General features: G+C 37.4%; 3 protein-coding genes across 8 annotated transcripts in view; all 3 read left to right on the top strand.

The window, feature by feature from the left end:
• Window positions 1-6,901, top strand: part of LOC141612964 (putative disease resistance protein RGA3) — an 87,041-nt gene extending 80,140 nt beyond the window's left edge. Inside the window, exons 14-19 of the mRNA XM_074431712.1 lie at window positions 4,258-4,335; window positions 4,682-4,782; window positions 4,995-5,107; window positions 5,512-5,592; window positions 5,679-6,519; window positions 6,623-6,901. The gene's annotated coding sequence lies outside the window, so the exon portion shown is untranslated. The remainder of the gene's footprint in view (window positions 1-4,257; window positions 4,336-4,681; window positions 4,783-4,994; window positions 5,108-5,511; window positions 5,593-5,678; window positions 6,520-6,622) is intronic.
• LOC141611112 (uncharacterized) overlaps window positions 1-16,432 on the top strand; it is a 137,110-nt gene that overhangs the window by 9,874 nt on the left and 110,804 nt on the right. For 3 of the 5 annotated variants that reach the window (XM_074429553.1, XM_074429551.1, XM_074429552.1), the window contains exon 2: window positions 4,004-4,060. In XM_074429553.1, the coding sequence (XP_074285654.1) occupies window positions 4,004-4,060 (57 nt within the window). Of the gene's footprint in view, window positions 1-2,458; window positions 3,876-4,003; window positions 4,061-16,432 lie in introns of those variants that run through there. The other 2 variants (XM_074429555.1, XM_074429554.1) reach the window with 2 other exon arrangements.
• Window positions 1-16,432, top strand: part of LOC141611110 (putative disease resistance protein RGA1) — a 135,958-nt gene that overhangs the window by 21,371 nt on the left and 98,155 nt on the right. The gene's annotated exons all lie outside the window — the stretch shown is intronic.

Raw genomic sequence — 16,432 nt, 5'->3', positions numbered from 1 at the left:
AGCGGGCGAAGAGATTTTCAGGTTCAGTTTTGATACTTCTAATGTGTGTAAAAGAGTTCGCCATCTCTCTCTTGTGTATGACTCTTACGCACAACATGTCTTCAATAATTCTCACATTCGTACGTGCCTTTTTCTTAGGAATGTTGGCCAAAATATAGTGGACCAACTACTAGCACGTAAATCAATACTAAAATGGACATCCTTGAGGTCTTTAGATTTGAGTTATTCAGATGCCAAAAGTTTACCAAAATCAATAGGTAAACTGTTGCATCTGAGGAGTTTAGACCTCTCATACAATAGTGATCTGAAAGTTCTCCCCAAGTCAATAACAAAGCTAGTAAATCTCCAAACTTTGAATTTACATTCTTGCACTAGTTTAAAACAACTACCAGATGATGTGAGCAAGCTAGTTGATCTAAGCACCTTAGATGTAGGACGCTGTAATGAGCTGAGATGTATGCCGACACACATAGGCATGTTGAGCTCTCTGCAAACTTTATGCCAATTTGTGGTGGGTGAGCGGGCAGGTTCAGATTCAAAGCAATGTTTTTCTGGGTTGGAAGACCTAAAGCAACTTAACAAATTGAAAGGGAATTTGAAGATTGAAATAGCAGTACTTAAAAATGCAAAATTTGTGAAGGAAGAACAAGGTGGGGGAGACTATTTAAGGAGTAAGGAACACCTACAGAAGATTGTTATTGAGTTTCGAGAGGGAGAGGAGTATGGAAGCAAGGAGTCTGAGCAAGCATTGCTGGAAGAGATGCAGCCTCATCCTGATGTCAAGACATTGGAGCTGAATGGGTATCATGGCGAGACAATACCGAGATGGCCAGGGAGGGGGGATAACTCGGCGTTGTTCGATTTCCCTAATCTTGTCACTTTGAAGATCAAAGATTGTAGTGAGCTTCTTTATCTGCCTTGGCAGATTGGGAAGCTACGCTACCTTAAAACGCTACATATTTCACGATTGTCGAACATGGAATATGTGGCGGACTCAGAAACACTTATCTCGGATGAAGGATCATCCTTCTTTCCCTGCCTCGATAACCTCAGTATTGATATGTTGCCTAAGTTAACAGGGTGGTGTCGGAGAACAGAATCAGGGTCGCACATGGCCAACTCTAATGACGGTAGGAGCAGCCGAGAAGGACAAGTAGCGTGGGTATCATCTCCCTGTTTTCCTCTACTAAAGAATCTCCGTATAGAAGATTGTGAAAATATGATGTTTGTCCCTTTGTGTCCACAACTCGAACATCTCAAAATATATGATTCGAGCGGATATGCGGTGCACACATCGTCCCTTGTCATGTCCCAAATTGAAGAGAGCGCAAATCAAGCAACTTGGAGTGGTGAAATCGATTTACCAAGCGAGTACACTCGGTTTCTTTCAGAGATAGAAATATGGTGTGATAGGATAATGGAGAGGTTGGGAGAGGTAAATGAGTTTCCGACCTATTTATTGTCTTCCGTGCGAACCCTACGCATCAGCTATTGCCCGGAACTTGTTAGCATAAGAGGATGGTTGGGAGAGGTAAATGAGTTTCTGCCTTGGAGTATTTGTCTCTACATTATTGTCCAAAAGTGGAGTTGGGTGGGATGTCATGACATAACCTTGCTGGTAGTCTTCAATCTTTGCATTTGTATGGATTGGAAGAGATGGAGGAATTGCCAGAGGGGATACAGTTCTGCACTTCCCTCCGATCTCTTGACATTTGGTGGTGTCCCAAACTGAAATCCATGCCAAAATGGATGCCCAAACTCACCTCTCTGCAAACACTCAGGCTTTCGCATTGTTCTGAGAGTCTCATGAAAAGATGCCAAAAAACGAATGGGGAGGACTGGCCCCTCATCCACCACATCTCACGTCTTGACATGTGGTAGAGAATAGTGTGCACGTGTATACTCAGTACATTATTACGTGTATCCGATTATTATTTTATTATGAGATCTTAAGTTAAGTTGACTTTAGTTGGTATTTGACTTTGGTAGACAAATGATATGAAGAAATAAGAATACACACTCCATCTTATTTATATTCACGCTATTTGATTTTGGTAGTCAAATCATATGAACCAACTTTTTTGAAGAAATTTGCTACCATAGTTGACGTTGGTTGAGAACTTGTATTATACACTCTACATATACTGACTACAAAATATTTGAAGAGATTTGGTCTTGCTTAAGCCTTAAGACCGTCTTAATTTAAAATCTTTCACAATTTTTTTACTCCTCCGTCCCGATTCAATTGTTGTCATTTCGTTTTGGCACAAAGACCAAGGAAAGAGGAAAATGCCAATAACTAAATGACAAGTGGAACAAATTGAATGAGAATTATCAAATTACTCATCAAGTTCATTCTTAATATAGAAAGGACAACAAACGATCGAGACACCCAAAAATGGAAAGGGATAACAAATGACCAAGGGACATAGGGAGTATATTTTAACCTCTATTTTAATCGTGTGTGAAAGTTTTGTCTTAAGTTAAGTTCTAGATCCACAAAATAAAGGAGTACAACCAAACTGAAAGTTAGCAACATGAACAAAGATGGGCGATAGCCGATAGGCAGGCAAGCTTGAAATAAACAGAGGCGTCGTTACATATTTCAAAATTTGTGAAAGGTATATGAATTTAAATAAATGAGTAGTAACATAAGTTTATGCATAATTTATCTTGAATCAATTCTCCATTTTTTGTCAAGGAAGTTGTGGTAGAAGTTTGCACCCTGCACAATTAGTATTTTACCACCCGTAAACTTAAAACAGTTCTTTTGATAACTACCTTACTCTTAGAAGGGTCATAATTTTCTTCTGATTTGGATTCATTTTAGTACACGGCGAATTGTATACTACCTCGCCATCATTTTAAGTCATGCATTCTCAGAGCATGAATATAAATGACAAGTTATCAGCAAAATTTCAAAATACGGCACAGATAGGTAATACTAGTTCCAAAATTTAGAGGGAATGACCCAAAAGAATTGTTGATATTTCTCGACCAAAATTTACCCACATTGGAATACTGCCAAGGGCCAGCCTTCCTTGCTCCTATCTTTCTCTGCTGAATCAAATTAAAAGCTTTGGGTTCATAGCTTGAGAATTGAGATACATCAGGGCATACCGCATACCGCATACCTAATGCTACAGTTTACAAGTACTACATGGTGAGATACACTGGTGAAATTGAGTGTGTCTCGTCTCTTGATGTATGTAGTCAATCTAGTCTCCTGAAAACCTTATCAATGACTTCTTTCAAATTCGTGCAGCCGACTATCTGAATTTCAGAGCTGATGGCTTCTAGAGCTTTTTCAGCCGAAGCGGGAACAACACACTTCTTATATCCAAGTTTCACTAATGTAGTAACTTTTCTTAATGTAGAAAAGATGTTAAAGCTTAGATTCCTCACCGTACAAATGGTACAATTGGTGGTATAGTCCATGAATTGAGAATGTGGTACTTGAATAGTCTTATTGTGTATAATATGATAATAGATTAATAGGAAATAATAATGATCGCACTATTAATTGTGTATTTGTGTTTACCATTTTTCATTCTAGACCACTTTTCTTTTTTATTGTACTGTATGTCAATTTTGGGGGTTTACTATTGCAACAAGGTAAGCTAGGGGCAAAAAATTCGTAAATTTGAATTAAATGTTTGATAGAATGGAGAAATCAGTTCAAAATGGGGATTTGTATATTGATCTAAATAATATGACTTTTTTTTAGGAAAATGTTTGATAGAATGGTAGGAGTAGGGCTATCTATAGGAGAAAAGAATTTCATACGGGGTGGTATTGCGCAAGACCTTTGTTGTGATGGCAGAAAGCGATTATCTTATCGGCCTATTAATGTTGAAACCAGTGTCGTTCAGCAGGTAACTTTATCCTTCTTGTAGAATTGACTGCTTTTTCTGTGTAGGATTCGAGTTTTTATCGAAGTCAGTTAGTTGCATATAATTGGGGTACATGCTGATCTTTGTTTTTGTCACTGAATCTATGGTAGGCAAATGGTTCGGCTAGAATCAAGATAGGGGGAATTGATATTATTGCAAGTGTGAAGGTAGTGTTACTTCTCTTTGTTACAGTTGTGAATAAACAGAAGTTCTTTAATTTTTATCCCCTTTGTTAATGTATCTATCACGAAATGCAGGCCGAACTTGGTAGACATGGAAAGGTTAAGCCTCCTTTATTCGATTCCTTCTTTGGATAACTTAGAATTGTCAGACATCAGTTACTGAGTCTTACCGCATGTCACAGGGTAAAAGAGATGAAGAATTGTCGTCAGACTGGCACTTGCTCTACAGATAGGCCTATAGGGAAGTAAATTTGGAGCTGGTAAGAAAGTTCGTTCAAAAGATATTTGTTATATCATCAATACATTAATGGTTGATTAAGGATATTGCAGTGAATAAATTCAATGTTTTAAATTAAGGTTGAAACCAAAATACAAACCATCTGTAAAGGTCTTGAAAATTGCTGCGGCTGCACTTTGAGGTGATACTGTGACCGTGACTGAAACCTTGATTTAATTTTATAGCAATGATACCTGCACGGTTTTTCAGGGACTGGAACTGATCTTCCATCTCTATGCATTGTGGAGGGAAAGACCTGTTTGGATTTATATATAGACCGTCTTGTGGTCAGTTGTGATGAGAATTTGCTGGATGCCTTTATGGTGCAGGTGTCAAGGTATTACTCACTTATCTACTGATGCAAGTGCGGAGGAAGAATCCCAAATGAGTTCAGCTATTTCCATCTCTGTAAAACGGCGGAATAAAAGAGGTAAACGAATGACTTAAGACAAATGGAGTATTTTATGTGCGTTATTGTATAATGTATACGTTGGGGGTTACAGGATGACGAGTCACAAAGTATCAAGATAAGGGAAACTGATGTTACTGCAAGTGTGAAGGCAGTGTTATTTCTTCTCTTTGAAGTTTGATACATTTGAATAAACACTAGTTGTTTAATGTTGTATTTATGGCGAAATGCAGGCTGAACTTGGTCGACCTAGTTCTTATCGGCCTGATCAAGATAAGGGAAACTTGGTAGACCTAATTCTTATCGGCCTGAACTTGGTAGTGCAACAGCTTCACCCATGTATCAGGTATGTATTTTATTTATAGTTCTCATCTTTCTGATGACAAGTGTTTGTTATCTTATCTGAAGTAGTTCATGCTGAGTTCCCCTCACCTGTTGACGTCTGAACTGATTGACAATGTTTATATTCTTAGCGTTTTTCATGGTTTGGCTGTGTTATCTTCTTCTTTGTAGGATTTCAGTAATTGCAGATTTTTTGTTTAAATTTCTAGTTTGTTTTAGAAACAGTAGAACACATCCAATTTCAACTTCAGTTTTCGATCTTTACAGTACGAAAATTGGGTCAAATCTCGAGCCTAATCCCTTCTACGTGTGCCCTTATTTTAGTTTCCCTTTAATTGATTCCTTCTTTGGATAACTTTCCAAAAGTATTAGACATCAGTTACTGAGTGATTTTAGCATATGTTACAGGGCAAAGGAGGTGAAGAATTATCGTCGGAACTGGCACTTGCTCTACAGAGAGAGGGCTATTGGGAAGTAAAAGTGGAGCTGGTATGAGATTTTTGTTCAAAAGATACTCTCTATAATACATTAATTATTTGTTAAGGATACTGCAAAAATGTGAATGTTTTGTAAAGGTCTTAAAGATTACTGAGGCCGCATTTTGAGTTGATATTGACGGCATTTAGTAAAAGTGGAGCTGGGCCTGGCCAAAACTTGAAATCAAGTGGTGTATTAATTTATTAATTAAAACTATACCCCACGGTCTCCAGTCCTAATGGAATTGACATGTTAATGAAAAAGTCAACATGATGTTCTGTTTAGAAATTGGACTCTATTTGTTTAACTTTTGTTAGACCTGTGGTGTTATGGACCTATGATCATCAAATTGTACTGTACTAGTTATGTGAAGGTGTCGAGGTTAAGGGAAAAGAGGTATGCCAGGGTATGTCATCCGCATTTCTCCGGTACTCAGGAGCATTGCATTCTGAATTGTGCAAAAATGGAAGCTGTGACAAGAAGCATTGCATTCTAAATTGTGCTAGTTTGTGTTGTTCAGGCAACTCTCAGTGGCATTTCACAGGTACTTAATCGGTAACGAAAGTAGCAAGGGAAAAGAAATTGTGTTTGTCCAAGTCAAAACCTGTGACAAGAAGCTAATTATGGCATGATAAGCCAGGAGCCAGGACACTCCTTCAGCTTCAGCTGTCATTTGATTTGGTTTTCGACAGGGATTTTAAAATTTCTCACAACTGCAAAAATGGAAGCATTCAGCTTATGGGAGACCTAGCTGCGACTGGTGCACAACGTCCGTGCAAATATACCGTGTGGCTTGCATTCTAATTTCATTGGATTCTAGCTTAATTTGAAATTTATAGGTGCTCATATGCAAATATAGTTATAAGGTTGTTTCTCATTTGTGTGTAGCTATGTCTGCGTTTGCGCAGAATAAGGCCTGTCTCGGAAGGTCTGTATCAGGTTAGCTGCTTCCGTTAGCCCAAGGCAGTTGCGTGTCAGTTGTTTCCGTATAAAGGGAATGAACATGCTTTATACCAAAAACTGACATAATTTATATGTGCAGGTGCCATATAACGCCAGACTTGATGCACAAGAACTAGCAAATACGGAACCCATCAACGCTTACTCCAATTGTTGTAGCACTCTAAATGCCATGTATCCATGAACTTTAACCATTTGAAAAACCAGGCGAACATGAGAAGCAACAGAAAATATTCGCCGATTAATAGTATTTTAATAATGTTAACTGTTAACCCCGGTGTTTATGCATGAGTGCCGAGCTGCTTGACTGTAATTTCTATCATGTCATTGCAGTATATTCTCAACTGTTATTGTTTAAATCTGTTTGCTTGTTGGATCGACAACTTTCATGGCGAAGCTTATAAGTTCTTCAGAATTTGTTGGTAACACAGTCAAGTGCTCGCTTATTTACGATGCTAATTTATTCCAAAAAAATCTACAGTTCGATTACAAAGACCGGTGTTGGGTGACAGGGGTATAAGGAATCGGGGTTCCGCACAATTAAAATGGTTAAAATAATTTTTTGTTAGGGAAGATAAAAAATACAAGCTCGAACACCAAAAAAAAATGTGAAGTAACTAGAGAACATTTAATCTCTTGTAAGACAGTTATACAAAAAAGAGTAGGTCTTTCTTGAGACGATCTCAACATAAGACGAGATTTAATAATAAAGACGGAAAAAGTAAAATCATCTAGTGATTATTTAAAGTGGCGGAGGCGCTAGCTATCTTTCATGAAGTGAGTGGAGCTCGGAGAATGGGGGTGAAGGATCTCATTGTCGAGAGTGATTGTTTGAATGTGGTCGAAGATTTGAAGAAGCGAAGACTTGGTCGAGGCGATATTTCTCTTATCTACAATGACATTTTTTCTTTGTGTTCCTTTTTTTATTCTTGTTCTTTTGTTTTTGCAAGTAGAAACCTTAATACTTAATAGTGTAGTTCATGTTCTTGGGTAGGTGTATCAGTGTATGTGGTTACATGATGTATCTAGTTACTTTACGGCCTTGGCCGAAGCTAATTTAGTAATGCATTGAACCCTTTTTTGGGTTATTTCAAAAAAATGGTAAAATGGTAATATTTTATCGTAAAACGGTAAAAAAAAATACGGGATATTCTACGGTGTATCCCTGAGTTTTCGGTTTTCTATGTTGTACCCCTCTTTTTTTTAAATTCTACATTGTACCCCTAAACTTCTTAGTTTTTCTCCATCATAACCTCGTTTAACTTTCCATTAACTTTATCACTATCAAACGACAATACTTTGACATTTATTCTGACTTATTAATGTGTATCACCATTCTATATGAGAAAGTGAGAAACACCATAAATCACTTTTAATAAGCACAAACTACTATAAAAAACATATGTTATGAGTCCTGACATAATAATGGAGATTTTTTGAACTTTTAGTTAGTTTCGTATACTATTTCGTGGGCTAATGAGTAATTTGACGAACTAATAAGTAAATGAGTAGGTTATCGAGTAATTAGAATGATAAATAGACGATTTAATAGGTTATTTAAGAAACTAAGTTAGCAAAGACAATAAATAAGGTCATTGTATAGACTAATGTATAGAGTTTAGGGGTACACCATAAAATATAAAAAAAGGAGGGGTACAATGTAGAAAACCAAAAACCACGAGGGTACAACGCAGAATATCCAAAAAAATAAAGGGTTTTTTGATAAAAATAATCCAACCTATTGCTGACCTGCTCAAATTAATCCAAGCTAAACATAATCCCAAATTAATCTAACAATTTCCTTAATTTAACTGTTATTGCTCTCCCTCATAAACTTACCTGTTGTAACCGGTTTTATGCAATTAGTTCTAGGTTACCTTCTTCTCCCTCTTCTACTCTTTATATAATCTTCATCTCCTTCATTTTTAATTTCCAACAAAACAAAAATCTTCATCTTCCTTCTTTATACTCTTTCCCCAAATTTGTTTATCTCCTTCATTGCTCCCCAGATTTGTTCATTCCCCAAATCTTCATCTTCTTTCTTTATAATCTGATGTCTTCTTCATATTCAAGGTGCACAAATGTCAGAAAAGAGGTGTTATGCAAACACCCATTACCCGCTGTTTTGAAGCACGTGAACAATGGGGTTAATGCTGGAAAAATGTTTTACGGGTGTTCTTTGTGGCCTGTAAGTTCCTTAATTTTTTTTTTTTCTGATTTGATTATTAGTTTGATACACATATTTTGATGGTGATTTCTCTGTTATTGGTCTTTGTAGCAAGGTTGTGGGTTTTTTTGTATTTGAAGAGGAGATGGATATGCGTATGAATTCAATGGAGAAGATTTGGTATGAAGAGAAGATCAGTACAATGAAGATGAAGAATAAAAAATTAAAGGGAGAGTTGATGGAATTAAGGCATGAAGTTAGGAAACATTATAGAGGAGAGAAATTAGTTATGAGGTGTTTGATATGCTCCTGGGTTTTTTTTGCTTTGTGTTGGTTGATAGAACATATGTAATCCAAGCAAATGTAATGAAGTATTGGAGAATGCTATGTAGAAGTGCTTGATTTATATGAGAAATTGCAATAGACTGATCATTTGTTCCAAATTTGCCTTGACATTACCATTTAAAACAGTCACTGTTTTGCCAAATTTGCCATTACATTACAATATTGAAAGGAGACATAGCTAAGTTAATCAAAATAATCCAACAAATACATCAAGGCAAGTGCCTGCAATTCATAATGACAACAATGGTCATTCAAATTAATCATTCAAAGACTCTGATTGCACTTCAAAATGGCTTCTGCTTCAAAATAAGAACATCAAGAGCAAGAGTGGCTCCTATGTTGGCTGCAGGTTTGTTGAAACTTGGGTGGAAGGTTGACTGGTACATCCAACTGGTGACAAAATGCTTCTTGGTCCCCTCTGACTTCCTAGCAGATTTGTGAAAGCATTTCCATGATCATCAATAAGGACACCAAGACCTTGAGGTGCCTGCAGGTGAAACAGTAGCATCAATATAGCTACACACTATAACAGTAGCATAAACAATTAAAACTTCAGAATAATCTTACCCTTCCACCTCTACCTCTCCAACCACCTCTGCCTCTTCTACCTCCTGTTCCACCTCCTCTGTTATCCCCTCTTGCAGCACCCCTACCTCCTCTAATTACCCTTCCACCCTTTCCTGTCCTGCTGGGTTGTGCAGTTACATCATGATGAAGCTGAGAGGTTGAGGCTTGTTCTTCTCTAATTCCCACAGTAGTAAGCCTAGGTCTCCCTCTTCCTCTTTTAGGTGGTGGTGGAAGAACTTGGTTCTTTTGAGGACACTTTCTCTTGTTGTGAGTTTTTGATTTACATATAGAACATGTCATCTCAAGCCTATGTCTGGTCAATTTTCCACTCCTTTTTGGATCCTCATGTGGATCTCTTCTTCTCTTCCTCCTGGGTCTTCCAGGTCCAATCTTGATAGGTGGAGGGATCATAGGATGCTCAACTTTTGGCCAGTGTCTTTCTCCAGGACATGGAGCTATGGAATAGTTGTATGATCTAAGGTAACCTTCCCTCTTGTACATAGGATGTACATAATCCTCTGCCAATGCATGGATATCAAATATGGCAGCCACAACATGGTAACAAGGGATTCCAGTGGCATCCCATTTCCTGCATGTACAAGTTCTCTTTGCCAGGTCAACTTTTACTTCATCTAGGCCATCTTTTACCTGGTACTGATTCACATTTGACAACAGAGGTGTGCAATATGCAACCTTTTCTTTCTCCTTCTCTAGCCTTGCCTGAATATTAGGGCATACTATTGCTGTTGATGCCTCCATGTCCATTCTTTTCTTTACCAATATTTGCATCAACAACGTCCTAATATCCTCAAGCATGTATAGCAAATGCGTTGATCTTGCATTAATGATAAATGCGTTGAAGGTCTCAGCCTTGTTGTTCACAATCACATCATTTGTTGTGCTTGTACTGATGAAGGCTCTGCAAAAAAGGGTAGGATTACATGATAGGAAGGATTCTGCTGCTCTTGGATCTACTTCCCTCAATGCTGCTATTGATTCATCAAAATCAGCCTGATTATAGGCTTTGGCACAGTTCCAGAACAACATCTTCATCTCCTCACCTTTGTAAGATTTGCGCCAATTAGCAAAGATGTGTCTGGTACATCTCCTGTGTTCAGCCTTTGGAAACTCTTTTGCCACCATTGTTATGATACTCTACATTAATAAAGAGAATTTAAGAATAATTTAATAAGGAAAAATTAAGAGGCTATGTGGGCAATCATGATATTCTGCAGTTAATAAAGAGAATTAGCAAAGATGTACCTGATGTACCTGATGTTCCTCTCCTAATGCATTCTTCAACTCTTTGAAGAACCATTCATAACTCTCATTGTTCTCCCCTTCCACAACCCTCCATGCCAATGGGAACATCTGATCATTATCATCCCTGCCCACTGCACTTATCAATTGACCCCTAAGAAATGTCTTCAAGAAACAAGCATCTACACACAATATCTTCCTACACCCTTCAAGCCAACCTCGTTTCAGTGCCTCAAAACAAATAAATAGTCTATGGAATACTGGTATTGAACTTACGACATTAGGGTTTATTTTAAAAGTGAAGACACTCCTAGGATACTCTTGCTCAAGAGCTTTCAAATAACTTCCAACTTTGCTATAGTGGTCTCTCATGGACCCATGTAAAAGCTTATAAGCAGTGTACTTAACCTTGTAGGCAAAGTCTTTCTTAATGATGACCTTATATGCCCTCCTAACTGTGTCTATTATATCAACGACAGGCCAGTGAGGTCTTGCTTTGAAAACTTCAAGTAATTGCTTGGCAACCCAGCTTGACTTCAACTGTGTATTGTGATACGGTCGTTATGTACCAAAAATAAAATACCTAGCTACAACTAACAGAAGTCAGCGGTAAGTAGGGTCGATCTCCACAGGGAGGCGGTTTACTATCTACTTGTCTATTCTATCTGTCTAATGTCACAGTGTGGGGGTTTGAAATGTTTAATCTAAACTAAAGAGACTAAGGCAAGAGAAATAAAGACAAGAGAAATTAGCAAGAAAGAGAGGAAACTAGGATGTCGGGTCATCAATGAACGTCAGTTAATCGCAGTTAAGGTCGTAGATCAGTCGATGTGTCGGTCTAAGGGGCAATGAATATCTCCTTTCGGTCTCAATTCGCCCTAGAATGCTATTAGCTTAACTTTCGCCCTCACTAAAGCTTCCTATTGATCACTACGGGTCTCACCCCTTCCAACCTTTCGGTCTAGGTCAAGGCTTACTGTTGGGTTCCTTATGATTGATGATAACATGCCCATTTGATGTGTGCTATCTTAGTTTACCTTTTCAGGATTTATGATTAAATCAAGCTTGGATTAAGAAGTGTTGAAGTTGTTAATCATCCCATTGTATTGAGTCTTAAGTGTCATCTAATGTACAAGTGAGAAAGTAGAGTATCTCAGAGTAATAGAAACAGTTAAGACGACTGTTACTTTCACAAGTAACAGCTGCCTGGACTGTTGCCTCAATTCGTAACACTTGAATTCTTTTTATCCTTTTATCTTTCAAAAGCCTTCCTCGTGTCTCTTATTTTTGAAAGATAAACTTCAGATTTTTATAAGGATTTGGCCTTCAATAAAGAGTGCTTTGAATAATTATCATTTTCAAAATGTTTCCTCTTTGTGCAAATTCAACCCTTTGGTCTTTTAGAAAACAAGAAATGCTTTTTGCCATATTTGTGTAAACTTGTCATCATGTGACTTGTTTTTCTTTCTTTGTTTTCTGAATTTGCATGAGCTTTTATGGATAATTTACAAACACTCTTTCTCTCTTTTTGCCTTTGCATAAGAACCTTCTTTGGTGCAAGTATTGGGTGGTTGTTGAAGCTCTTCACATGTGAGGTCTTTGACCCTTCAAAACCCTAGCAACTCCCTTACCCATCTTCTCTATAAAAGGCGAGCCATTTCTCTCTAAAAATCCCAAGACTTTTTCTGAAATATTTTTCAAGTTTGCAAATTGTTTTTAAAGCTTAAAACCGTGTGTCTTTGCAAAACTTCTAAGAGTCTTCAAGTTGTTACAATCTTGGCTACTGTTACTTTAACATACTAAACTCTCTTGCTTATGAATTGTTGATCTTGTAAAAGTTGTCCACCTCAATTCTTTGTTAAGAATAAGCTAGTGGAAACTTGATCCTTATAACATTCTAAGTGTGTTAGTAGAGTTTAGGACGGAGTAGTCTTCAACTCTTGGCAACCGGAGTAGGTTGCGAGTTGGCTTGTTATAAGAACGGAGTAGTTCTTGGACTCGCTTTACAACCGGAGTAGGTTGGTGTTTTTATTGTACGGGTCTTTTAGTAGTCGGAGTAGATCACTAAAAGAAATCAATAAAAAGGTAGATTGGACGTAGGCACTTGAGTATTTGCCGAACCAATTCAAAATCTCGTGTTTGATCTTTCTTTTATTTCCGCTGCAATTTATTTTGTTTGTTTGTTTTGCTTTGCTTAACCTTCGAAGTAACAGTTCATCATACTGTCACATTTGGTCTGCAGTCCGTATTCCATAAATTGAGACAAATAGCTACAGTCAAAACAGTTGTTACTTTCATACTTCAGCAAACATTCATTCCAATACTCGTTTAATCTTGCAATATTATTCGAAGTATACTCTCACCACTTTTGTTCTCATAACTCACTTTAATTCAATAAAGTTGAAGTTAAATTTTTAAATAGTACCTAATTCACCCCCTCCCCCTCTTAGGTACTCGAATCCATAAACTCAACAATTGGTATCAGAGTCTCGTGCTCTTGATCGAGGCTAATCGCTTTAGAGTTTGATTCGTGGGTAATGGATTCCGAGAAACACTCCAAGATCCCGGTCTTTACCGGTTCGAATTTTGGATGGTGGAAACTCAAAATGGAACATTACATCAAAAGTATCGATTATCAATGTTGGAACATCATCCAAAATGGACCTCTTGTCATTGAGGAAACCGATATCTTAAACGGTTTCACCAAGACAAAAGAGGAAAGAAATTACAATGAAAACGACTTCAAACTTGCCGAAAAGAATTCCAAAGCAATGTCGATTCTTCAACGTTGTGTTGGTGAGGGGGAAGTTAGTCGAATCTCCGGATGTCCTACGGCTGATAGTGAGGTTTGTCGCACTCCCCAAATCAAACAAATAACTCAACTAATGTAGTAGGGTAGTCGAGGTCGAACCACAAGGAGCAAGGGTGATTACTAATTGTTTAAATTCTTATGCTTAGCTAAGTCGACAATAAAAGATGAGGTTGCTATACTAATGCTACCTAAAGCAAAATGAAATGCAAACTTAACAAAAGAAAGGTAAATGAGCAAGAAAGAAGGACAAGTTATAATTCAAATGATTAAAAGGCCTAGAACTCGGTTCTCCCGCAACAATTCATAATTCCACATATTGATTCCCTAGGCTAATCGTTTAGGTAAACGGGCAAGGAGGAGATGGCTCTAATTCGCCTAAGACCCCCCTCTCGGGTTCGAAGTAGGACACTACACTACTACAAATCCAGGCAACTACAACGCCCCTTTAACAACGATTATTCACGAAAATCACAATAGACGTTGTAGAATGTATGGCGCGAATTTTACTAAAATAAATTACAACGAGTATGGTTATAAAAACCGTTGTTATTAGTTTTAACAACGGGTCAGACATGCACAACCGTTGTTAATAATTTGGCGCAAAATTGGCGCAAAGTTAGTGAAAAGTAATCACAACGGTTGATTTTGGAACCCGTTGTTAAAACTTATTTAACAACGGGTGTTTTTTACAACCCGTTGTTAAAACATATTTCACAACGGTTGTTGTTTAATAACCGTTGTCAATACTTTCCATACTATAAACCACACAAACAGAAGTCTGCTGCAGCCACAAAACACAACCCTTAATACACAAACACAAACACAACAGACAAACAAACACAAAACACATACACACTCTCTTTCTCTCTTTCTCTCTTTCTCATCGTCCCTTTATCTTCTCGCCGTCACTGTGATTTCATCGTCTATTACGTTCGTATTTATAAGGTAAATCTCGCCACATCCGTTAGTTTCATCGTCATTATTTTCTTTTTCTATTTATTTCTTTTGCATGTATGTGTTTGTATCGACCATTATGTTATTTGTTTAAGTATTGTTCGCATAATTAGTTAGTAAAACAATGAAGAAGCAAGATGAAGAAGTAAGATAAACATAATTAATATATATATATATATATATATATTTATAAATACATAAATTAAAAAAAAAATTACATATGTAAAAATGCAATTCTTATATATTCATAGAGGATCTTATTCTGCTCTATCGTATCCGTCCTCTCCTCCTTGGCTATTTGGAGGTTCCGTTCAAAGCATTTGCTATATCGTCATATAGCCGCAATCGCTTCGCTCCGTCAAGCCATCTTCTTTGGCGTACTTGATGCGGATCGAGCATCCGCAAGGTAGCTCCTGAAACTTTCCTCAATATGGAGGAACCGGCGGATGAAGTTGTTGTTGTTCTCGATCATGGTAAGAGTCTTAAGGATGAAATCATTCATTTTGTTGGAGTTTTTTGAGTTTGTTTTGAAAGATTAAGTAGAGTTTGTTTTAGCAGTTAGGGTTTGGAGATATGAATATATTGAGATAATGGAAATGTTAGTTGAGATATGCAATGTATTTATATACTAAGCAATGTGTGGGTTGATTTGCTTTTTAATTAATATATATGTTAGGAAGTTGTGCCATAATCATCATCATATATCTCTCAATAATGCTGCTTCAAATCTTATTACTAACCCTTCTCATTCCATATTATCCGTTCATATGTACAGTGATGTCAGTAATAATGCATGCATCGGAATTCTAACAGGCCGTAATTATGCATGCATCTAGTAATATTTAATTTAATTTTTTTTTTTTTTTTTAAGAAAAAACAACAACGGTTATTTTAAAACAACCCGTTGTCTTTAGTTATAACAACGGTTTTTTATATTAAAACCCGTTGTTATAACTTTCCCCCCAAAATTGAGTCACACTTTCCACAACGGGTTTTTATACTTAAAACCGTTGTTAATAGTTTTAACAACGGTTTCCTTAAGAAACTAACCGTTGTTAAAACCTTCTACAACGGACGCTTTAACAACGTCCGCTTTTTTATATAACAACGGTTTTTGACCGTTGTTATAGCCCTGATATCTGTAGTAGTGCTAGCACTACCCACCAACCCCTCTCGGGTTCGAAGGTCGGAATCCCTAACTCAACACCCAACAACCCCAAAAACGTGCACATTTCCAAGGAGGTCAAGAGCTTGGTCAAGGTCATTAAGTACTCATCGTATTCCGGGTCATCCCACTCCCTCTCTCAAGGGTCGATTTCAAACGCTAGTCTAGAGGCACCCTCCCTCGGTTCTCCCTTTCGGTCTCAACCTTGGTTGGTGACAAGATCAAATTCCGGGTATCCAATTTACAACCTAACCAACTCTCGTTGGTGGACAAGGGTTACAAGTCGACACTACCCAAAATCGATCCTTAAACCATGTAATTCCTCTAAACTACCCTCACCAATTTCCCCAAACAACTATCCCATATGAGAATCAATTAGTGAAACTACTCATGTCGGGTCAAACCGAGTCCTAGTAGAAGACTACTCACTAATCATGTTCCTAATTGCAAGAGAAACAACAAAGATGGAAACTTTATGCATAATCATGATGGAAGTACAAATTCTATTACTAATCATGTAACAATCCAACTTAAATTATAAGGAAAGACAATTTAATTCAAGAGACAATGAAGATTAAACTAAAGGCACAAACTTTAACTCAATAAACTCAAAGACTCAATC

Source organism: Silene latifolia, chromosome 11 (assembly GCF_048544455.1).
Source record: "Silene latifolia isolate original U9 population chromosome 11, ASM4854445v1, whole genome shotgun sequence".
Lineage (NCBI taxonomy): Eukaryota > Viridiplantae > Streptophyta > Magnoliopsida > Caryophyllales > Caryophyllaceae > Silene > Silene latifolia.
The sequence above is the reverse complement of the archived record's forward strand: the minus strand, read 5'-3'. Positions and strand labels throughout refer to the sequence as shown.